Source organism: Nematostella vectensis, chromosome 7, assembly GCF_932526225.1.
Source record: "Nematostella vectensis chromosome 7, jaNemVect1.1, whole genome shotgun sequence".
NCBI lineage: Eukaryota > Metazoa > Cnidaria > Anthozoa > Actiniaria > Edwardsiidae > Nematostella > Nematostella vectensis.
The window spans coordinates 3,448,795-3,473,452 of NC_064040.1; the positions used below are offsets into that span (position 1 = coordinate 3,448,795).

The 24,658-nt window shown below is 38.7% G+C and overlaps 2 protein-coding genes and 2 long non-coding RNA genes across 5 annotated transcripts; 2 read left to right on the plus strand and 2 right to left on the minus strand.

Annotated features, from left to right (window-relative positions):
• The first annotated feature begins 8,708 nt into the window (after positions 1-8,708).
• LOC116619585 lies at positions 8,709-9,914 on the plus strand. The gene is made up of 2 exons (XR_004296757.2): positions 8,709-9,321; positions 9,495-9,914. It is a non-coding gene; the product is annotated as an uncharacterized LOC116619585 (long non-coding RNA).
• A 134-nt stretch (positions 9,915-10,048) lies between these two features.
• LOC116619624 lies at positions 10,049-19,414 on the minus strand. Its single transcript, XR_004296774.1, has 3 exons — positions 19,194-19,414; positions 16,325-16,379; positions 10,049-10,618 (listed from the first exon to the last, which is right to left on the minus strand). It is a non-coding gene; the product is annotated as an uncharacterized LOC116619624 (long non-coding RNA).
• LOC5514948 (mitochondrial genome maintenance exonuclease 1) lies at positions 14,832-16,274 on the minus strand. The gene has a single exon (XM_048730452.1). It carries the CDS (start codon positions 16,150-16,152, stop codon positions 14,980-14,982), a length of 1,173 nt encoding a protein of 390 aa, XP_048586409.1. The 5' UTR covers positions 16,153-16,274; the 3' UTR covers positions 14,832-14,979.
• On the plus strand, positions 16,327-21,681 carry LOC5514949 (RNA transcription, translation and transport factor protein). 2 transcript variants are annotated; one of them, XM_048730453.1, is made up of 9 exons: positions 16,327-16,489; positions 16,878-17,002; positions 17,756-17,855; positions 18,109-18,195; positions 18,419-18,507; positions 18,580-18,639; positions 19,109-19,184; positions 20,158-20,192; positions 21,426-21,681. In XM_048730453.1, exons 1-9 carry the CDS (start codon positions 16,429-16,431, stop codon positions 21,435-21,437), a joined length of 645 nt encoding a protein of 214 aa, XP_048586410.1. In that variant the 5' UTR covers positions 16,327-16,428; the 3' UTR covers positions 21,438-21,681. The 2 variants fall into 2 exon arrangements, with proteins under 2 accessions (XP_048586410.1, XP_032240463.2); XM_032384572.2 differs by lacking the exon at positions 20,158-20,192 and having other exon boundaries at positions 16,329-16,489.
• The last annotated feature ends 2,977 nt before the right edge of the window (positions 21,682-24,658 follow it).

A 24,658-nucleotide genomic window follows, 5' to 3' on the forward strand; every position in this document is an offset into this window, starting at 1 on the left:
GACTAATAAGTTGGCGGGCGGATGTCAATTATAGAGTGAAATAGCAGCTGTAATGATTGGTGTCATTCTTTTGTGAGGTGTCGAGTGCCAATCAGACATTAGAACAGTTTATATTACAGGCTGACGAATGTCAATTATAGAGTGAAATGACACCTGAGATAAGATGATGGCTTTCTATCATTCTTTGATAAAAAAAGAAAGAAAAAAACGATGGATGTTAACCAAAAAAGTGGGAGCCATGCGCCATCTTGGTACCCAATGCTATCCCAATAGAAAGTTGAGATTAAACTTTGGCAGATGTAAATAATCCTGCAAACGATATTGATAAATACCTATTATGGATCGGCACCGATATCAGAGATCATACATGTCAAGATCAGTGGATCACATACTAAGATACTAAGACAATCGCGACAAAGGACCAGGGGCTGATCCAGGAACTCCAAAAAAGGGGGGGGCGAAGCAAGGGTGCGCACCTCGGCCTTCACGCGCGCACAGGGTTCCCAATATTCGAAAATAAAACATTTCCGAATAACCCACAATGAAAGCCGGCTAGCAGGCTAGGGTTTAAAGAAAGGGGAAATTCATTGTTCCTTGGTGGATTTCCTTATAATGCTTGTTATTTCAAAGCCAAATATCTGAAAATAGAGGGAGGCCTGGGCCTGCTAGGCCCCCCCTAGATCCGCCCCAGGGGATGGTTAGAAAAACAGGATTTGGGCTTCGACTTTTTCCAATTCCGGGGTCAGGGAGGTTAGAAGTTGAATTCTCAACATCTTTTCGATTGAGCTCTTTTCCTGGTATACTCGGGGTGTCGCGTTAAAGCCGTATTGTCACCAGTTTACTTCCGGTCGATTACGTAACAATCTCCGATGATTTTTAACGGAAAACGCGAATAAATATTTCAAAATATTGAAAGCAATGTGTCTATTGGAAGTTTCTTCGAGGATGTGATCGATAATTTAGAGCGGATGCCCTGTTAAATATCTCGGATTCTAATAGATTCTTTTGTCTTTTAACGGTTGAGGTTTCCGTCGGACCTCCGGAAGTAAACTGGTGACAATGCGGCTTTAATAGCCGAGTTAACCCTATCCCCCCCAACCCCCCTTCCCTCCCCTAAGGCGGCGTATAAACAAATAGATATACTCTCTGCGGCGTTAAACAATCAGATAGGTAATATATACGGCATACGACGGCGTCTTTTTAAATATTTAGTGTGCGGTGCGGTGTGGTGGGTTACGATATTCTTCCACATATCACGTGATGTAAATATTAAAGTTGGTGTGCCATGTGGGCCTATATTTGTAAATAACAATACGCATATGCAACTAGTTAAATACCTAGATTTCGATAGATTGTATTGCTCCAACTTAGTATTATCTATACATTACATACGATGACGTAACTAATTTTGTGGCTCATTATAACCTTCGTTGTTAGTGTGTGGCTTGACAAATATTAGTTTGATTTTACTCTACTTTTTCAAATCATTCCATCATAGAGGAATCAGAGTGGACGTGATTGGAGTAAAGTTTATTGATAAAAATTGTCCAGAGTTTCCCCAGTTTCTGCGATTGAATATTTTTTTTATATTTCATTTTCTTTTGTCATTTGTAGTGTATCTGTGAGAATAAAAGTAAATAAAAAAACAACTTTGTGTTTGTAAAATCAATGGGAATTGAGATGATAATTTGCGATAGTAGGGAAGTTAAGCGACCACGAATTAAGGGGGACGCTTCTAATTGAGTTATAATGGTACAGATAGAATCAGTTATTATGACTATAATGCGTTATTCTAATCCCGATGATGGGTGGTGATGATGGTAATGGTGATGGTGATGGTGATGGTGGTGGTGATAGTGATGGTGATGGTGGTGGTGATGGTGATGGTGATGGTGATGGTGGTGGTGGTGGTGGTGGTGGTGGTGGTGGTGGTGGTGGTGGTGGTGGTGGTGGTGGTGGTGGTGGTGGTGGTGGTGATGGTGATGGTGATGGTGGTGGTGGTGGTGGTGGTGGTGGTGGTGGTGGTGGTGGTGGTGGTGGTGGTGGTGGTGGTGGTGGTGATGGTGATGGTGATGACGGTGTTGATGTCGGTGTTGATGTTTGTGGTGGTGGTAATGATGATGATATTCGTCGTGGCAATGATGATGATAATTGTGATATTAGTTGTGGTGATGATGATGATAATGATGATATTGGTTGTGGTTTAATGATGATGATGATATTGCCTCACACTCCAAGCAGAGAAGAGTGATGTCATTACTTCGGTTCTCAAACAAGATAACAGGGCTTGAACCCAGGTAAGGATAATTTGTTTTGAATCTCTCTTCGGCAGAGTCGAATTGACGTCAGTCTAAATCCCCACCCACGTCCCTCTTGCCACACGGCGAAACATAGGAATTCTAAATTGAACTTTGTGCGACATCGGGTTGAAAATAGACGGAAATAACAATGAAACTTTAGTACGTTCTGGTAATACCGAAACTCCTTAGTTTTGTCTTTTTCATAATGTTGCTCTTGTTATCTACTTATGCTTTCTATCATAAAATCATGTTTGCTCCTTAGAGTTTTCGTAGCGAGGTGCTCTTACTCCTCTTGTCTATTTTTTATTGACATATAAAAAGGTAATCTAGTGGGGATTGTATAAAGATTTGTTTTTTAGAGGGAGAGCTGTAGCTGATATTGTACTTTTTCCTCTCATTGGGAAGAACGCACAATGCATCAATCGAAGCAGCTTTAAACATATAGATGTTATATAAAGAAAATATATCATCTAAGAGATGCGTGGGGATTTGTGCCCTTATAAGCAACCATTGCAGAAATTACAAAAAAAAAAAATAACTCACTTGATCGTTTAAAGTGTATTTCGAACAAGAATCTCACTCAGGCGCGTATCAGGATTGGCTGAGAAGGGTGCGCAGTGTCATGGGTATGATATGGAAAAGGTTTTTTATTCCTTATTAAGAAATGGCCCTCTTTTTGGCCGCCAAGGGGGGTGCGCGCACACTATCCAGCCCCCTGTGTACGCGCCTGTCATTGCTGGGCTGTATCACACTAGAGAGTTTTTTACTGGAATATGACTTTTTCTCCTTTTAAAAATCAACACTCCTATGATTCTATTTCGATGTTGCTTTATCGGGTTTCTTTTGGATGCGTGCTCATGTTTAAACCGCTGTAAATTGAATGCAACTGACATCGCCTAATAACTACGAATGCACTTTTTTAATAAAAAGACTCGGCCGCCTGCGCTATTCTGAACAAAAAAAAATCACCTGTTTATATTAGCATGGTTTAAGCACGTTCTTAAAATTTTATTGACAAAAAAACTTGTAGGTTTTAGAGTTTCAGACATTAAGTTTCAGACATTCAGACATTAAATGTTACTGTTTGCCTAAATGGCTGTATTCAAAGAAATTGACCGTTTGGTTCTTTGGTTTATCTGTATTTAATTGACAGCACATTTAGTCTCGTCCCCAGGTTTCTCTAGGCTGCGCGGCCACATCTTGATGACGTCACCTTTTGATTTTCCGCTTGATTTTCATTTAGAGCGTCCGTCGGGGATAAATCCAAACGAGTACGGAGCTGACCGGGAGTAGCCTTGGGACTAAAGCAGAACCACAGTCGTCTGAGTACAAAAAAGAAATTTTTAAACGATTTTTAACAAGGGGGAATTCGCGGGGAGTTGATTTAAATGAGAGATGGTTGCATTTGAATTTATTTACAAGAAAAGAAAACATCAGTGATTCTTCTTTTTAAAAAAAATTGTATTCGTTTTTAATAAGCACATTTGGCGTATTGACCTTTTCGAGTACAATAAGGAGTCATCTCATTTCTTTCATAGCAACATAAACCGGCGTTTAACTGTATAAGAACCTGGGTTTTTGCAAGCTAGCGTCAACAGCATTTTATATAAATGTTGTTTATTGAGAATTCAGGACTCTTCGGAGTTAGCATATTCTTTGTAAACTAGTGGCGGCCACTAATTATTTTAACTATTTAAGTGCATTTTTCTACTTTCCACACCTTATAACTGTATAATAATCCCTTCCATGAATTTGTTTTCTTGTTTTTAATAAAGGATCTTGTTTCGTATATTGGCTTATTGTGATTCTTATTTGTGCGATTTTTAGCTTGGAAATGTTATTCTGATTCCTGTATCATAGGTGTTCTTTTACTGGGAACACTGACATCACTCCAGTATTTTATCAATTGCAAGAATGGCTTGGCTACATCTAGTAGTAACAGGGGTAATCTTGCTTCACTCGTGAAAAACTATTTGCAAAGATGCTGTTTTAATTGCTATTAAGCTGCAAGGTATATCTTTCTTTCATTATCTTTGAGAACCTGTTTATAGTTTCCTGTTGTTGAGTAATGGGCTTCCACTCACGAAGAATGCCGTTTTTTTTTAACGGCCAGCACTGCGGGGTATGAGGCTCATCTCAATTAAACCCTAATAATGATTAAAAACCCAATTCGCGGGAAGCTAAATGGAGACGTTTTTTATATATCTACTCATTTGCTGACAGCAAAACCTGTCCATTGGATAAGTTTGTTCCCTTTCATGAGCAATTACTCATTATGGGGGGGGGGGATACCTTACCTCGTAGGCCATGTAAGATAAGGCCATGTACATTTCTGCGTACTAAGAAAGCCAAGCGGGCAAAACAAAAACCTTTGCGAAGGAAGGTACTTGATAAAAGCTAGCCGCAATACAGGTTTTGGGGGGACTGTTTAAGACTGTCAATGCGAAAGTCAAAACGCAAAATCAAATAATGACAATAATCCGATGCTGTACAAAAATTCAAAACGGTACTTGTAATGGCCAATGGACAGGAGGGGCCTTCTAGCAGCCAAAAATACAATAAATGTATGAGACATTATCTAAAATACAGGAGAAAATGCCTTGAAAGGGCCTTTTCGGCCCCTCCTGTTAAAAATCCTGTTTCTTGGTCTATCAACACTGTTTCTTGGTCTATCCAAACACTTGGCAGTCAGCAACTGGGATGACGAAATCCCTAAATCATGATCTATAAAGCTGCGATACAGTAAGGTTTCGGTTGTATACTAGTTACAGTCAATGCAAAGAGAAAGCAAATGCCAACTGCAGACGAGGTCGCCATTTTGAAAATATAGGCAATGTCTAGACACAAAGTGCAATATGAGTACAGAACAATAAGAATGCATAACATTTTTATCATACACTTTTTTAATTGCTTTCCCGTATTTCCCTTTGTATTCTGACTGCAATAGAACTCTTTCAAATTTATATGCCTCCTAGATCTGTCACACCCCAAACTAAATAGAGAGTAATGTAGCATCATTTCAACAAAAGAAGCCTGGGGTTCGAAATCCGAACTTCTATGCATTAGTCTATTGATAAGGCTATCACATTTTGCGTTGAACAGTTATTACTCATTTTGAGTTGAAAGTTAAATTTTGCGGCGTCCCACCCCCCTAAAAAGAGATCCATATTTAATTTCAGTCCCATGCAAGCAATATTTTTTTCGTAAACTAAAAAGGTTCCCCCATATTCGAGACTGCGCCGTTACGGCACTGGATTTAGCTCGGCAATCAATCAATTTTTATTGGTAAAACCACAGGAAGCCCAAGCTCATTATATGTAATTTGACGATCAAAATTCAAAATCTTCAAAATTGTGTATTTATGAATGAAATGACTCGCAATGACTCACTTGTTGTGTCGTTTATTACTCGACCGAGTTTGAAGCCATTCGACTGGGATTTCACCGGGTTATGTGGGGGAGAAAACTAGAAATTTGACCGTCAAATTATATATAATGAGCTTGGGCTGCCTGTGGTAAAACTTGGTGATAACATACATGGGAAGAGCCAAAGCCGCAGGCTTAAGTGGCTAAATGTCAGTATAGCTTGGTAAAATGAAAATGAAAAAAAATTATAATAAAAAAAACTAATAACGACCCATTATAATAAAAAACATACTAATAACGACCCACGCGCCATAAGTCCATGGCATGTACTGCCGCAATCACTCATCATACCTACTCGATGAAAACCGTAAGAAAAAAACCGCATCAATTGATGGTCCGCCTGAACGCCTGTGTCGCAAACCCCGCACTAGGAAATAGTGTCCCTGGACATCTGGGAAGCCGGCAGGCTGAAACCACTACCGCCAAGTCGATAGGTGACCAAAGCTCGATGAGAATTTAATAGAATAATGAAAAAAAACGGAGGAGTGCTGTTCCCTTATTGGTTTAAAAGAAGCGCTCTCTGCATGCTCAATTCAGTATTAAATATACCTACATCCCAACACTTTTATCGCCTCTTTGTTGTTTAATGCCTACTTAAATACAGGAATGCAAGTTCGCACATTTGCGGTCTTGTTTTCTTCCTACGCGGAGAGAGGTATAAACGTTAGGAAATTTCCGGGTAAAATTTCTCATCGCATAAATGACGGTATCGTTTTTTAATGGTGTTTTGATCGAGTAAGTTCTAGTATAAATTGTCTGTTAAATAATAGCAACACCTACCAAAAGAGTTTCGTAGATAGAAATCCAGATCAAAATGCTCTCCATCTTTACTGCCCTCTCTTATAGAAGTAATGAGAAGAACAGCAGAGTCGATAATAAGTTTTTTGTTAGACTGTATAAAACCTTTTTTGATATAAAATACATGCCTCGGGACGAAGACTAGTTGTCTCCAAGTTAGAGGTATCTAAGTACGGCACATTTTGCGCAAAGCGGCTGTTGAATTGGGTATGGTAGCTAAATGAGGTAGTAAAAGCATAGACTATAAGGCTTTTCAGTCTGGTTTATAGGCCGCGAGCGATGACGTCATGTTAGAGGCTATTTTGGGCAAGTCGGCCATGTTTGAACTTCAAAGAGATTTCGCGCCTTGTATTTGGCAATTCGGCCGGAGATTTCGTGCCTTGTGTTTTTGCTTGTGAAAAACGCAATCTGAATCATTTCTTTACAAGTTTGAAAAGCCACTAAAAAATACGGGCCTCAAATCATTTCGATTCACTTTTTTAGTAGACTCGAAAATAACTTTTGAATTGTACTAGCTATCCACCATCTACCTACACAGTTTACCCGAGACGTGCAAACTTTTTTCGTTACTTCACTCAATCATATTAGTTTTTCAGGTCGAATGGAAACAAACAAATTATTGTTTTTTTTACGATAAAATTGAATTATCATAGTCCTACTTTTCGAAAGCTTTATGGAATCCTTTACCCATATGGAATCCTTTACCCTTTATCCATTGCTTGAAAACCATATTTCTCTACAAATTTGCCCATGAAGCACGCATTCCGTAAAATACGTAGGCTATGATTCTTTGCTCGATACGTAGGCTATGATTCTTTGCTCGATACGTAGGCTATGATTCTTTGCTCGATACGTAGGCTATGATTCTTTGCTCGATACGTAGGCTATGATTCTTTGCTCGTTACATAGGCTATGATTCTTTGCTCGATACGTAGGCTATGATTCTTTGCTCGATACTTAGGCTATGATTCTTTGCTCGATTCGTAGGCTATGATTCTTTGCTCGGTACGTAGGCTATGATTCTTTGCTCGATTCGTAGGCTATGATTCTTTGCTCGATTCGTAGGCTATGATTCTTTGCTCGATTCGTAGGCTATGATTCTTTGTTCGATTCGTAGGCTTTGATTCTTTGTTCGATTCGCTTTTACAATTACAGGTCCAAACAAAGTCCCAAATTGGCCGCCCAGGTCGTGTGAAGTCGTGTGAAGCCACACGCTCGGGCGCTCTATACACCCTTTTTAACGAAAGAACGTTCAGCCTGGGATTTTACCAGATTCTAAGGGCATGCTTAGAACATGCCGAGGCTAGAAAATCAAAATAATATTATTTTTTTTGTGATGCGGAATGTATAAGTAATACAGGAGCCATCTCTATTGTCATTTATCATTTATTTAATTCTCGTTTTGATATCTTTTTGGTATTATGATTTTGAAATAGCCGTTGTGTATAGGTTAGGGTGTCCAAGAGACATCCATGAGACCGTTCAGCCCTTTACATGATCCAAATATAAGTACGGCTTAGCCTCGACTGAATATCATCTCATTAAAAAAGAGTGTAAATTACAATTGATTATCCTACCGCCCTTGTATGCATGTGAGTCGACGACTCTCTGAGACAGACTGACGATCATAACCTTGCTCTAGTCCAAAAGGCGAGGACTTGGATAAAAGATCAAATCGAACAGCTACACAAAAAAATAACATATGATTATTGTAGACGTTTACATATCATTTTAGTAGAGTATATTAAAATAGAATTACCGCGTAAACATAATAAACAAAATAGTATCGCGAGGAGACCTTTAGATAAGCATGTAGGTGAACTAGCCCGAGTATGAAGTGATGAGTCGCTCATCGCAGGCTTGGCGCCATAAGACTCTCCACCGACTGTGGCAATTATTTTCATACCAATTTATAAAAAATATTAATGCTTTATTGCACTTGAATTTGACACGCAATATTTCATTCACGTTTGCATGTACCCTGTTTTCTAGTTATTGACATTTTCTTTGTTCTTGTTTCATATTTTGTGTGAAGCTGATAGACAGATGAAAGATAACTATTTTTTTAAAACTAAGAAAAGTAGGGCGGTTATAGTGAAAAAAAATAAATAAGTTTTATTTAACGTCATCGGATTGGCTGTATATAGTTATGTCTTCAGACTCTTAAATCTGGTGTTGGCGACTACACAAAACTATAGCTTTAGTATTAATGCTTGGCTTTTAATAGAATTGTTTAAATGACACTCTTTAACTGACGTGTTTTACGGCCACGAGCAAGCTACTTCTTATCACGCGAGTAAACATTACTTCTTTGCTGTGGTTGCTCGTCAAACGGCCACCATGTGCTCAACCCAGGAACTCGTTGTCTCACAGTAAGCGTTTTAGTACGAGAGACAAGTAAGGTGTTTAACTCTTCAACGACCGCAATAAAACGCAGTATACCGTGCCACGTCACTCGCACCAGGCCCATACGCGTGAGACTACCATTCAACCAATCATATTGGCCTAAGCGCATGATTCCACGAGTTGATTAATCACATTGGCCGACAGCGCGTTTCTCATTGGTCAGCCGAAATACCAATTACTCGCGGGAATTGTATATAAGGTGCACAGATAGCGGAGTTAGTTGCTTAAGCTGTTAAGACACCGTGCTTACTACAAACTTATACGAAATGGCGAAGTTGTTGGCACTTGCTGTTGCACTGATGACACTGCAGCTGACAGTCTCTCTCCCACGACAAGGGAGCTACCTTAGTAATATGTATTGTTGCGCAAAGGGACAATGCCCGTGTTCTTTGGTGAGTTTTCAAAATCTTTTTTTGCTGAGTAGTTCATGGCTATATCAAATTTATGTGAATCTTGTTTTGGCTGTGACTATAAAACAATCGCCTGCCCCTTTTCAATCAGCCCTCCTTTATTCAGACAATTAGAGCGCTTTTGCTATTAGAGTCTAAGTGTGATTACGTTTTAGGCTTTTGGAGAAGACTATGGCCCTGATGTGCAATTTTTACGAGGACTGAAAGCAAATAAACAAGAATTGGAACTGCCAAGACAAGAGGAATTTGAAAAGGAACCAACACAGGATTTTGCTGCGCTGCAGCGTATTTAGAACTTAAAAAGATCCTCTCCCTTCGTCATACCAGATGCCAGATATCACATAAGGTCTTTTCCTCTCTGTAGGAAAAACGACCGCGAGGAATAAAAAACTAATTAGCAGCCAAATGGACGTCATTTGTCATTTCTTTATGAACGACAAATTGCAAAGCGCTTGTCTATGATTTTTTCACAAATGTGTGAAGTAAAGAAGAAAAAAAGATTCATTATAGAGTATATAGTTATATACAAATAGATTTGTACGATTGTCTTCAAATAAACAATTTTGTATACTTGATTCTTTTATGTTTCTTTATCGATATAAGCATGAAATATCCTTTGGGGGTCACAAATTTTAATTTTTTGGGTTTATGCTGTTGCGGGCGATCGATCAATAAATCGCCGAAGGCAAATAATAACTACACCATCTAGTTAAAGAGTCTAGAGTTCCGCTTTATTCCTTAATTTGAACAGTCAACTACTAGTTCATTTAACTACTTTGATAAACATACTCTTGACTCAAGTTCATTTTGGTTGTGGTTGATCTAAAGAAGATAATAAGATCCTAATCGTTTAAAGAAATGCTAACACGCGGGGCGCGCGGATGCGGAAATACTGACCCCACCATTAGCCACTTACCAGCTTTACACGTTTTTGCCCACTTTACTTTTACTCAGAAGGCTATTAAACAGCTATTACACTTAACAGCTTTTTACTCCAAGTCTTATGAAGTCTATGCTGTTGGAGTACTCGGCTCTGAATATGTTTCTAGAAGATCCCTCAAAATCAAATTTGGTTGTGTTTTTTTGTGCCATTATTTAGATCGATTCTCGTCTATTTTTATTTTATTTTATGCCTGTTTAGAACGATTATACCGAGTGCGGTATGGAATAAGCAGCTGTATTATGACAGATCTTGCCGCTGCTTTCCTCTGTTCAGGTAAGAATGCTCGGAAAAACAGGATAGGGCTGGGTGTTACTTTCTTTGGTTAGTTTGTCACTCCTGAAAAAAAAAAAATGAATGAATAAAAAAATTAATGATAATTCATTTAGAAGATGGAAGTTTACGTTTTAATTCGTGGCAAATCTTCAAAGTCTTGAACCACTTGTTATAATGCATTAAACGTTTTAGATTATAATGTTTTTGTGTTGTGTGGAAATTATGAAATGAAGTGTAGCTGCTAGTCAAAGCTTCATTTTGCAGTAGACAGGAAAGCTGCATTCAAGGTGCCACCACTTATAACATCCAAAAAAATCTTCGAATCTATGAATATGTCTGACATTAATGACAAGTCTATAAAACGTTCACAAGGGGAAAAAGAGCAATGTACTTTGTGACTTTGTGATATTTGGTGATACTTGTTCTTGAATCTAGCATTAAAAAGGGGAAAAACAAAAAGAAAGGGAAATGCGATTCGAATTGATGCAGGATACCAGTTTCAGGCTAAATTTCTCTGAATTCAGACTTGCAATATTGGTCTTATCCGGGAGTAGGGGAGGAACAATTCAAAGTATAAACTAAAATAAACCACTGGAGAAAAGAGAAAAAAAACAATGAAAAAGAAATTAGTATAGAATTTAAACAGCAAGTGAAAACAAAAGAGATGCAAGATTTCGCCTGTTTTATTTCTTACTTAAAGCAGCATATGTGCATCCAGCACGATTCTCGCAAGACTAAAAACAAGAAACAAATGATTATTTCCGGTTATCCGTCTCAATTTGGGGATTGTTATTGGTGTGTATTGTGATGAAACTGCCAACTTCCTAAGAAAACTCAATACAAACAAACAAAATAAAAAGTACCATAAATAAAATAAGAAAGAAAAAAAAGCGACACGTGCATACGCCCGAAAGGCAAAGGAAACTTCGTTTCATAAAGCATCATTAGCCTTTTTTTACAATGCTATTTAAATACGGATAAGGTTGAAGAGGAAAACATGCGGCATGGCGTATATGTGCTAAGAAAAAAAAACAGCTGTCGCGAGCATGAAAAACAAGTTGTTGTTAGGCCTCTGTATTCTAGAGCAATAAGAATATTTCGTGAGGGTTTAAGATAAATAGCATTTCCTCCCTATCCCTCAGGGCAAGGAAAGTGTTAGAACGAACAGATAAAAATTGTGAGGTTACTGCGTGAATTGCCTTTTTCTAGCACGACCACAAGCGTGAAAGTATTGCGACAGAATTACTGGTAGGCACTAGAGGTGTTTAAATACCTTGGTACGTATTGCGACAGAGTTACTGGGAGGCACCAAGGATTTTTAAATACCTCAGTACACGCATATCAATCTCATTAAAGCTAAACACAAGCGTTGGCCACTCAACTGCCCCCCACACCCTCTTGAAATAACGATGATTTTATCAAATGTTTTCCTCTTAGGCGGCAAGAAAGCTACACCGCTAGGGAGTAAGATTACACACGATATTTGCCGGCCAAAGGCATTTTTGTGCAGTGGTTCGTTTTAAAGGTTCTTTAAACCCTAAACTTCCAAAGTGGTGGGAAAGCAAAAAAAAAAAAAAAAAGAGAACGAGAAAAGATGACTAGCGAAAAGCAGCTGACTGATTGTGTTGACTAAGATTTAGAGACAGAGTGAACTTCTTCAACCGTTAACGATGCTAACAAGCTTAGCCCCGATCAGAAACACCTTTGTTATTGCTTTTATACAATACTGAAAGATAAGAACAGATGTAAAAGTCTGAAAATTATTTTAAAAACGAAGTTTCATATTTTTTGATATGATTCGATCGAAAAAATCTCAACACAGCTTTTTTCCAAAACAGCCAATGGAAATGGGTGATTTCTCACGCTTGAGGTTTTGCTAGAGTGACAAAATGACGGCTGCCAGAAATTCTTTACCACTTGATTAATCATGACATGGTCCAGTGTTTTGAACGTGCCTTGGATTAGCGGCGGAAAAGAACTAAACATCAGAATATCATTAGAGAGGATACGGAAACACACAAAGGTATAGCAATGGGTTCATATATTTAACTACTATCCCTTCCTTATAATGAAAATATAGTCTAACTCTTATCCTTCCCAGATACACTGAATTTATTTTAAATTATCATGATTTTTTCTGCGTCTTTTGAAAAAAACTCCTGAAATAATAAGCATGGCTCCCTAAATCTGACAAATGTTTCATTTCTTTGGCGCAGTAAAACGCCACTATGGCAATCAGGGGCGCCTACACTTTTGAAGATCACATTCACCGCCTTAGCCCAAGGCGAAAGTGGACGTTTTTTTATCTCTATGGGTGGGAGCGGAAACATTCTATGGTCATTTCACACAGTGAGCGTGCTTTTCTTGTACAGGCTCCCAAGAGGTCGGCCGAGTGGGTATGAAGGACACCCAAATTTTGATATGACGAAAAACTATGGGACCCTCTAGGAAAAAGGCAGAGGTGGTCAAATGCGGCGGCCATTTTTTTAATAGAACGAAATGATAATTTGCGTACTTTCTTCTATAGTCACAGAGAGACCTGGGGCATAACGCCCATTCTTTAGCCCTCCTTTACCAGTCCACCTTGACTTAGCTCTAACCGCGCAAGAAACAATACCCAAAATAATAATCGAAAGCTGAAAAAATATCCCCTTTTTATTTGGGCTGGTGTTTTTTATTGTTTTTAATCATGGGAAAAATGCTTAAATTCAATATTCATTTTTTTTTTCGATTGCCGATGTCCAGAAGTAGTAGTATTGGTGGTTCATTTCACTTATTCTCTGTTTTGTTGTTATTTATTGTCGTAATGTTTTTTTTTTTTTTTTTTTTGCTGCTATATTCAGTCAACTTTAAAAAAATCAAATGGTTATTCCCTAGTTTTCCTTTCGTTTAAACCGCTGACTCACTATGAGTACGAAGGATGTTCAGCGGGCCAGATGTTTTCAAGCGTTTGGGTTATCTGGAGTTAACTACAAACGGGTAAGTTTTCCCGACCCATTTAAAGCCTTCAGGCAGAAGTTAACACGGAAAAATACCCCGAAACAAACAAATTGAAAGTAGCTGAAAGGCTGAAATTGTATTAGGATAAAATCCCTAGACACAACATCATGGAAAGAGAAGGCTATGGATTTCAAGAATATTAAGCTTTACGCCTTGAAGTGTGATATGCTCTTAGTGAAATTACTTTGAGAATGGGAATAACATGAGAATTAATTTGCCTGACGCGAAACTCGATCAATTATCACTTTTATCGTATTTTTATCTCCAATTACCCTAGTATGGCCTGGGGCTTCATTTTTTTTTCTTACTACTTTTTAAGTAACTTTGTTACTCACCAAAAAGAGCATATCAAATGTATTATGCTCTCGCTTATTGACATACATTAACGTTGTGAGTAAAAATTTTAATTTCTTTATCAGTTGAAGTAAAAAGGCCTGATAAACCTAAGTTATTTTTGTCTTGTAAAAGATGGGGGGAGGGGTTATCGGGAGGCACTAGATATGGCCCCTTATCAGGGGCTCATAAGAGGGGCAATCAACTTCCCCACATTCTGGTACCAGGGGCTCATAAGTAGGGGCAATCAACTTCCCCACATTCTGGTATTATATGGGCATCACGACGTTTCCCAGGATCAGGCTATTTTAGACGTGCAGATTAGCCAGTCAGATGCTACCATTGTGTTTGGGCTGAGCTCAACTGCAAGCGCAGTCTCGGACAAAAGAGGTATTTTCTCTCTTCGGTACATTGACTTTCTTCGCTCTCTTCCTTAAAATGAATCCAACACTACCTACAACTTTGAATTCTAGCTTGCAATTCTTTTGGTAAACAAACTAAACCGACGGATGAACCAAGGTAGAATCAATTGTACACTTGGAATCATGAGGCGGCTTATTTGAGAGGCAGGCTTTTTGGAGAGGGGAGCTTTAAGAGATGGTGGACTTAATAAGCTTGTTTCTTGCTTTCTCATGCATACAAACATTTTTATTTATTTATTCATTTGGAGCTGTGTGACCAAACAAATACGTTGAGAAAACTATGATAGACTGAAGTAATGCACACAGAAAGATCTATTTCTCTCTCCTTCCAGGAAGATAAATTCCCTTTTTTACTAATATATTTTTAATATGTTGTCTGTGCATCCCGAAATTACCAATCATGATTCTTCACCAGCCAATGAAAATGGATGCTTTTTCACACTTGATACTTTGCTAGGATGACAAAATGGTGGCTGTCAGAGGCTGGTCAATCAGTGCTGAGAATGCTGTATGACTCACTGTAGCATGGCAGCAGATTTTATTTCTTAGTTAACCATATCAAGAGATATCAATTAAAGTTTATGAGTTTATTACCTTTGGTGAAGGTTAAAATCAGCTATCCATTGATAGGTGTGAGATTTTATGATATCCACCACTACCTTCTAACATCTATTGTAGAATGGTATTAGTTTGCCTGTAATTAAACAGTTTCACAAGCCATTTTTGCCAGTATTTCTCACACAACTCTAAATTTAGTGCATGCACATGGGCAGGGCTGCCATCATGATAAGCAATAACAACAGCACAATGGGTGACTGGTACACTGACGTATGGGCTGGAGTTAACTGCGCCAGCATAAGCAACAACTTGAAGAGGGTATTCATAACAGTCTTGAAGTGTAGGTTTTGGCCTCTCTGATGTCTTCCACTCAATTATGCATGGCACTCCTCTGAACAAAGCCAACATATCAAAATAGCCAGAGTAACCAAGTGAAAAGTGAGAGACTTGCTTTTCAGTTGCAATAACAGAAGTCACATCTTTAAGAACACTTGAAATGCTTGCCAGGCTTCCGTTAATGTTATCACTGATGGCATTGCCATCACCTGACGAGAGGTTTTTGATAAATGAATGAAATTCAGTTCCCCGTTTCCTTATTTCTGACTGATACTTCTTGAATCTTTCCTCCCCTAGTTCCCCTTTTTTTTTGTCCCTCCACTTCAGGATAAGTGATAATGGCTTGGTGCTATTAAGAATGGTAGTCACGCTTGGTGTCTTTTCGTGACTAAGGTATTCCAAGCCACCCATGGCCTCGCCTGATATCAGCGGGTCTATGCATGTCCTGGAGCACGAATGATGTGAGCTTGTTGTGTGTTGTAACTTCCCCACCTCCCTCTTGCTACCGCATGTCAAGGGAGCCTGCAGCGGAGCAAACATTCCAGCAGACTTTTCCACTCCTGGATAATTTTGAGTATACCTCTCATAAAGAGTGTTGCTTTTGATTGAAGGGATGAAAGGGAAGTGAAGAATAGAAGACTGTTTTGAAAGATGTACTTTGTGGAACTCTTCAAGATCCTCCTTCAGTTTGTAGGTTTTGCTGTTCGCCCGGATGGCAAACTGTTTACAGAGTTTTTGCAACTCCTTGCGCGTTAAATGCTCAAGTGAGCTAATATCAAACCACGCACTACTACTCTCCCAGTAAAGCGACTGTGATCGCTCGGCCCCCTGTCTCTTGTCCTTTGCATGGGGATGTTTACCTCTCAATGTCGCGCAAGTTGAAATGACATTTGAAGGTTTCAGGAAACCGGAACGCCTTACAAATCTTTGAGATTGAATAAGACACATTTCAAGTAAATGAAAATAAAACCACCTCCATTACCACGGTATTTCTGCTAATTAAATGACGAAAAGAATTGAAAATATGGATTAGAAGTTTGCCGCCATTTTGCTTGAATGAGCCCGCGATGAACAAAGTCCTAAGCTAATGGATGGGTACCCTGTGTAGTACCAGTCTTACCCGTTATTTTAGCTGGGCCTTCTGTCCTGCACTGGTCAGCGTTTACTCAAAATATCTGAAAAAAATATAGAATCGCTGTAAAAATCCATAAGAATCCATAAGAAATGTTTCGAAGAAAACTCGCAGCGTTAGAGTATCACCACCCTGATAATTTTAACATACAAAGTAAGTAAGAATCTCGTAAAACACGTTGTTCAGAACTCGTGTTTATGTTGTCCAGTTTGTAGCGAGTTTCTGTTTTTATTGCCATTCCATTTTCATCTTTTTTTTTTATTCTATACCTATTTTTTCCGAATTATTCCTCATATTAGAAATGATATGTGTCAAATCTCTCCATTTTAATAAGCTTATTATTTTTTCGGAGGATTTTCACTGAGTAACTTATTGATTTGAATATCAGTACTTGGTCTGCTTGCATTGAAACAGAGAAAGTCGTCTCACTTCGTCCGTCCATTCATCCGTCATCTGCCTGTTGATATTCTGTCCATCTCTATAATCTAGTTTATAGGCAGGCAGCATGTATGCTGATTTTACTCTCTTTGTTTATTCTCAGATGAAGACGAATGTAGAAATCTTGTGGTATGGCTTGAAGACCAGAAAATAAGATTATATAGAATTGAAGATAGAGAAAGTCTACGTGATATTGGGAATGCTACATGGCCTAAAACTTTAATGAAGGTACATTCGAGTTCTGAAGTATGTACTGCTACAGGCTCCCCTTATAGCCGAAATTGGTGTTGCTCGACAAACAAAAATTCAAATCCATTTCTCGTCTGGAAATAATGAACAGTCAATCATACCACCATGACCAATCAATTCCTTTGCTATGTGCAGTGAAATGGTTTATGACACAACTGTGTGCCATTCCCAAACAAGACAAGGATTTTGGTTTCCTGAGGTCTGGCAACAACAATTTTTTTTACTTCAAATTTTAATATTCTGTAAATTCTAGTCAATGATTGGCTAATTAACTAACTGGCTTTCTGGCTTGGTTGGTTCAAACTCACAGAATAACACTTGGTGCTTTTTCTGTTTAGTACCTTATAGGTAGAGGTGGCATAAGAGAAAGCATTTTAGTGCTGGCCAATGAAATGGTTCTATTGATGAAACATATGACAGAAAGCAAAAAGGGATTTATCAGTTGGAAATTGTTAGCAAGAGAATAATTATTAAACACTGCAGTCAGCACTTGTCTTTTTATAGAGAAACAGGAGCCGGTTAACAGTTGCCATTAAATGTTTGTCATTTTATAGAGAAACAGGAGCTGGTTAACAGTTGCCATTAAATGTTTGTCATTTTATAGAGAAACAGGAGCTGGTTAACAGTTGCCATTTAATGATTTTCTCAGGGATTCTGATTCACCTAGGGATTGCATACTTATTTACTGTGCCTTTTTACATAATCGTATAACTGCTTATCCATTTGTTGCAGTATTTAGATGACCTACAATGCCCACTAAAAAGTAGAGAAAAAAGCACTGTTCTGGACTGGTTGCTAGCACATGCCATTAGGCTAGAGTATGCCGACAATGGTAAGAACAATGAAGTACTTGCTAACTGGGTTTTTTTTATAAACAAAGTGTCTGGAATATAGCTATGATAATTGCTTCAAAGTCCTACAATATGTACATTTCTTTACTTTAAGTATTTAAATACCTCAACTCATGCTGTTTTGTGAGTTTATCCAAATAAAGTAAAAGTCAAATGATAGAAGACTTATCTCTCCTCTTAAACTCAGCAAGTGCATTGACTGTTCTTTGGTCACATGTACTCTTTTATTTTTAGCTGAGAAGTATAATTCTCAAAGTCAGAGGACAGCAAGTGATACAAGTAAAACCACAGAACTGACTGAGGCCTTATTAAATCTTACAGGTGAAGTATAGTGGGAACACACTTTTGTTGAGATCAGCCTTGGTGGTTCAATTCATTTATCACCTAACTTAGGTAAAATGCTAAATACAAAGGCTTCCAGCAGCATTTATTATTGGTATCTTATTTTTTTTAAGTAAAAAATAAATAAGAAATACAGTTCAACTGCAAAGTGCTGTTTCTTTTACATTTGAAATGATGAGCTTTGATATTTTTCTTGTTTTAGCTGACGATGCTGATTTAAAAGCTGGTGTTCTGTCTGTAGCTCGGTTGCTGAACTTACCAGAACACCACGATCCATATGTGCTCTTACAGGTGAGCCTCTTAATTTCTTGTTTAGAGATTTAAAAATTTAATCCAAGGTTAAATGTTTTTTTGTGTTTTCAGGCAATAAAGTCATTAGTTGGAGGAAAGCTGACCCAGAATGCCCTAAGGGAAGCTAAAGCGGTAAGACCTAATACTTAATCAATCCTTTACCACTGATTTTTCATCTTAACAAGCCCAAGTTCACAATTATTGAGCCTGAAAATCTAAATTGCACAGACGTCTAAAAAAATGTTTAAATGATTTCCTGCTTAGCCCCTAGTCAGGAAAAAAGTATTCTATATAAAAAAAACATAAAATCTGATCTTTAGGTCCATTGCTTATTTAAATACGCATCTATGGCTTTCGTAAATAGCGTCTCAATACCACATCGCTTAGCTTAGAAATATCAGGTTTCATTTTGAACTGTGTATTGTTTATTGAAATTCTGAGTTTTAGTCCTTCACTTTGAGATTATGGTAAAGTGTGTTGCACTGTACCCCAAAAGTCCTTGGCATACCTTGACAAAAGTATAGAAAATAGTACCATTTGTGAAATTTGAACTACTTATACTCTATGGGTGGCTTAACATGAGTGTTTCAACTTTATACAGAAAAAGGAAGCAAAAGAATTTAAGTCATCAGATGTGATTGCCTTACCGACTGCCGATCTTGGATTTAACACTGGAGGTGGGTTACCTGATACTTTCGAGATGGGTTTTCTTGTGTTATCCTGAAGTGTTTGAGATGAGCTCCCTGTCTAGATAATCCTGACTTATTTGAGATGGGTTTTCTTGTGTTATCCTGAAGTGTTTGAGATGAGCTCCCTGTGTAGACAATCCTGACTTATTTGAGATGGCTTCCCTGTGTAGATAATCCTGAGGTGTTTGAGATGGGTTCCCTGTGTTGATGATCCTGACTTGTTTGAGATGGGTTCCCTGTGTTGGTGATCCTGACTTGTTTGTGATGGGTTCCCTGTGTTGATGATCCTGACTTGTTTGAGATGGGATCCCTGTGTAGATAATCCTGAGGTGTTTGAGATGGGTTCCCTGTGTTGATGATCCTGACTTGTTTGAGATGGGTTCCCTGTGTTGATGATCCTGACTTGTTTGAGATGGGTTCCCTGTATTGATGATCCTGACTTGTTTGAGATGGGTTCCCTGTGTAGATGATCCTGACTTGTTTGAGATGGGTTCCCTGTGTTGATGATTCTGAAGTGTTTGAGATAGGATCCCTGTGTAGATAATCCTGAGGTGTTTGAGATGGGTTCCCTGTGTTGATGATCCATACTTGTTTGAGATGGGTTCCCTGTGTTGATGATCCTGACTTGTTTGAGATGGGTTCCCTGTGTAGATGATCCTGACTTGTTTGAGCTATACCGGTTCTCTGTGAAGATAATCCTGATTGGTTTGAGATGGGTTTCCTGTGTAGATAATCCTGACGTGTTTGAGATGGACTCCCTGTATTTATGATCCTGACTTGTTTGAGATGGGTTCCCTGTGTAGATAAGCCTGACTTGTTTGAGATGGGAACAGGTTGACTTCTTGTCTGCGCATGCGCATCACATCCCATCCCATGTCTAGGGCCGAGTAGCGAGATTCACTCACGATGTTTACAAATATGTTGAACTTTTGGACCTCAATTATCTGCTTTACACACGCAGGAAGGCCTTTTTTTCAGAGGATGTGCTATTGCAAGGTATCTATAGAGTTCATTTAGCAATTCGACTTTTTTTATGATGCGTTTCTCAACTTTTGAATCTCTGGGATATGCGAATAAATCAGGTCAAAGAGCAATGGACGGAATATTACATATGTGAATTATACAATCTGGAAGGTAGAAACCAAAGAATTTATAAACATACGCTGTTTCCTGATGTAAAAGTTTTGTTATTATCTTAAACTGTTGAAATCAAGCTTAGATTTGCGGAGCTAGACTTCGGTGAATTAGTCACAAATTTGTGAAACTGCAAAAAATTACAATTATTGAAACCGAATTACTAAAACATGCAGGCTTTGTACCACACTGTTTCAACTTTAGGTGTGTTCCATATACATTAACTTGGATGGGTAGCATGATTAATTTATTTTGAAAATTGGGGAATACGACGAAATAAGCAGAATTATAATACCACTTAGAGCTTCAGGGCTGAGTACTACGCATACTGTATTGTACATTATGACATTTGGTTAATAAAATTTGTGACTGAAAAAACAAATCTTGTTAAAGTTTTAGTATTTGGATAGTGTTTTAACAAGAGATCGGAATTTGTAGGGATTGATTTCGATAGTATTTAAATAAATGTTGATTCACTGTGTTTGCAATAAATTAAATCACAGGGGTCTATCACGGTTATTTGGTCTGCGCAATACACAGAGCGTGTACCAAAGGTTCTTCACTTGTAACATAAACACTGATATGTATACTGTATACATCCTTTAAAAGAATATATAACAAAATTGGATATCTAGAAGATTTTAGAAGAAATATCCAATGTTCTTTGAAATGGCCATATTACAAATTTAAGCAATTTGAATAATCCCGACGTGTTTGAGACGGGTTCCCTGTGTAGCTAATATGCTTTTGATACCAGTCGGCAGTGGTGTGGAATCTACGTCCACTGATGATGTGACCTTGAAATAGGGGCCTTTCTCGAAGCGCCCGACAGTTTTGTGGTACAATTCTTACGTGGTACTGCTAATTTTGCTTGCTCAAAGCTCATATATTAACAGTCTTATGAGAAGTTGAAAAAATGCCAAACTCGCGATTAAAGTCAGAGTCTTGTGCATTTTTTAACATCATCATCATTATCATCATCATCATCGTTATCATCATCATCATTATAATTATCATTATCACCACCATCAACACTACGATAGTTCCCATTTTCTTTTGTTTTCTGGTTAATCAAAATCTTCCTCCTTTTTTCAGACTCTGCTGTGAATGAGGCAGCTAAAATCCTTCGTCTCTTACACATCAACGAGCTGCGAGATCTGCAAACCAAGATCAACGAAGCTATTGTCAAAGTCCAGGCTCTTACCGCTAACCCTAAAACCGACCAGTCCCTTGGCAAAGTAGGGAGATAGGTTGAAGCTAAAATAATGTCAAAATCCATAACCCGACCAATCCCTTGGCAAAGAAAGAAAATAACACGAAATAACAGAGAATAAAAAAATAATATTGTCAAGGTTGTCATGATAAAGTCAACTGAGGCTACTGTTAACACCGTGTTAAGCTTTTTAAAAATTTCCGTCCTCGGAGAAGCGTCGCCATTTCAGCTAACTACACCATACGCTAAAAAGTTCTTTGTTGCGTCCACCTAGTCTTTATCTGTACATCTTTTAATCTTGCAAAGAAACTAAAATAATTGACAAATTCTGTAAGAGCCATTAGCCCCTAAACCGCCCTATACCGGCCAAGTAGCTAAAAGGCTACAAATTGAATTTGCATCATCGGGATAGTAGTCTTGAGAATACGCATTTTAAGCAAACCAGAGGACGAGTGTAATGCCAAGTGGTCCTTAGGGGCCGGTTCCGGGAAGGCCGATTAAATTAACCCTAGATCAGCGCCTAATCCCGGGTTAAAATGCGCTAATCGTAGGTTAGCTAACCTACGTTAGCTAAACTCACTGTTCCCGAAAGCCAAGTAATCCCCCGATAACTGGTTTGACGAGTAAAATTCACACATGATACTCAGTTAATCAAAAGAGAGCAACTCAAATTTATCTTTGGTGGTTTTATTTTCGCAGGGAAGCCCCAAAACACCTCTACATCGCCTGTAATTGCCTCCGTTTTATTGCCAAAAATGTCATTTGCAGGATTCGAGTTGGTGCGTGACACTAGCGAGACAGATTCATTTCAAGTATAAATTTCATTTAACTTTTTGTCTGTCCCATCACAATTCGAATCAGCGTCGCAACGAAGGTCGCATAACAAACAAAGCGAAATGTTATTTGATCTCTAGTACATTGTTTTTGTGTAACGTCTTTTTTGTCGGCAAGTTCATTATATGAAACTTTAGTTCTCCATAAATTTGGGAGGCCAGTGTTACTCCAAGTAAACCGTAGATTTGCAAGTTTACCCACCACGCACTCAGGGTTAGTTTTTATACCTCCAAACTAACCCAGAGTGACAGTGCTGAATAACGTATGCGCATGCGCGTGTTCTGGCGAAAACAAACTAAATCTCAGTGTTGAATCGTTCGGTACGGTAAAGGTACGAAAGGCTGACTTCGGTCGCTGTTTTGACTTACTGTACAGCATTAAAACCATACTGTACAAAAGATAACAGATTTGTTTGAGAATGATGGAGTCATAAAGAAAATTTTAGCCTTAGGTGTGATCTATTTTTTTTAGCATTCGCCAAAATGTGACAGTTCGCCGGTAAAACGCCGCCATTTCAAAACAAAAAGGCTGGTTTAACCGCGCGGTACTGGAACTAGTCTTGCGTTTTTCAGCACTGTCTCCCAGAGTTAGAACTAAACTGGAGTTAAAAATTCAATCGTAGGATAGGGCAAATTTAACCCTGGGTTAGCGCTAATCGGCTTTTCAGGAACCGGCCCTAGAACGATTAAAAAAAAAAGAAAGAAAATATCAGCAAATACAAATCATGTGCCCTGATAAATAGAATTTGACAGGGTCGAATACTAGTGCTTGGTGGATGGGAACTAAGATACCTTCACTCCTTTCAGGTCTAGTTGCCTAAAAATAGCAATTCTCACTTCAATGGAAAACATGACCAACCACCACCGCAAGTGGCCATCCTGAAGCGCAATACATTATGGGCTATTAACAAACGTTAAAGCGAGCGAAGGCGGTATAAAATACAGATTTAATTGTTCACCCGGCTATAGAGCCGAAAATATTGCCCCTTTCATTAGACCCTTTTCTGAGTGCACCGCATTCATTATGGCCGAATGGACTTACTGGTGGCCTAGGGCACTCTCCATACCACATTATTTGGACCTGAAATTCAAGCAATTTTGTTCTGTATGTCGACCCTGCAGACCGAAGGGAATAAGACTTTGGTTAAACGGCGAGCAAGGGTCCGATTACCATGCCGCTCTAGAAAAGAAAGATATTGCGAGTTCAGCGCGCTGATAATTGTGCACGATCCCCAACTGAACCAGAACGGTGCGCCTCTGGCAGGCCGTTTAATCCTCAAATCAGGCTTGTAGCCTGAGTTTGGCAAAGCATTTGATTCTTGCGGACGTCAGATAGGTGGAGGGGGGGGGGGGGGGGGGCAGTGTCTGGTTTCGCTAAGATTCTTGTTTAGTCCCTTTGAGACCCATGCTTTGGATGAACGCATTTTATACAAGGAAGCAACTTTATCGAACCTAGGGCCATTTCCTTTTTTTTTTATTGTTAACCTTATCAAAAAGGTGTATAGGTATGCAAGAAATTGTCGAGGCTGGATTTAGGAAGGCCCCTTAGACAGGTCCTTGTCGTTGGCGCTTTATTCACTTGTGTTTTTCGTTGTAAACTGCTTTTTATTACCGGGCACGATGATTGTTTTGTTGTGGCTTTTCATTGGGCCTATGACTGTTACCCGGTCATACGCCACAAGCCGATCAACAGGCACTCGACAAGGACTTGACATGCAGGTGGTTTTTTTGATATCACTAGAAATGGCAAAGAACATTCAAACTGTTATGAAATCCTTGTTTTTTCGGCGGTTGGCATTGAGCTTTGTATTTTATTCACTCTTTTTTGCACGCAGAGTTATACCCGTAAAACTAAGGCGATGTATACAGCCACACGTAGACGATAATGAAAATCATTTGGAAATCGGTTGTTCATCCTCCGAAAGCAGCTTAAACAACCAATTGTTAGAAATAATTAATAAAATAAGACCTTGCTCATATGATAACGGCCCCATTTCATGAATTAGTGAAATGTCCATGCCCCTTGCCCATGCCCCTTGTGTTCCCGTCAACTGTCTTTGTTAGGAGCGCTTGGTACAACCTGCCTATATTAGTGTACGCCCCTTTTTACCTGCCCCTGTTTTGTCTTCACAACAACTGGGCTGAAAAAGGCCGTTTGACTCCGCCTACACGCAGCACGTTAGAACAGCTTATTTATAATCGAAACCAACAATTTGCGTGATATGTGATTGTTTTACCTTCAGCAATGTGCCTTTGTTTACTTATGCAATTCAATAAACGAA

Coding starts and splice junctions, on each gene's coding strand:
- LOC5514948 (XM_048730452.1), bottom strand. CDS start 16,152: ATGTGTCTTATTCAATCTCAAAGATTTGTAAGGCGTTCCGGTTTCCTG.
- LOC5514949 (XM_032384572.2), top strand. CDS start 16,429: ATGTTTCGAAGAAAACTCGCAGCGTTAGAGTATCACCACCCTGATAAT. Junction 18,196..18,418: donor GGCCTTATTAAATCTTACAG/GTGAAGTATAGT, acceptor TTCTTGTTTTAG/CTGACGATGCTGATTTAAAA. Junction 19,185..21,425: donor TCTTGGATTTAACACTGGAG/GTGGGTTACCTG, acceptor TCCTTTTTTCAG/ACTCTGCTGTGAATGAGGCA.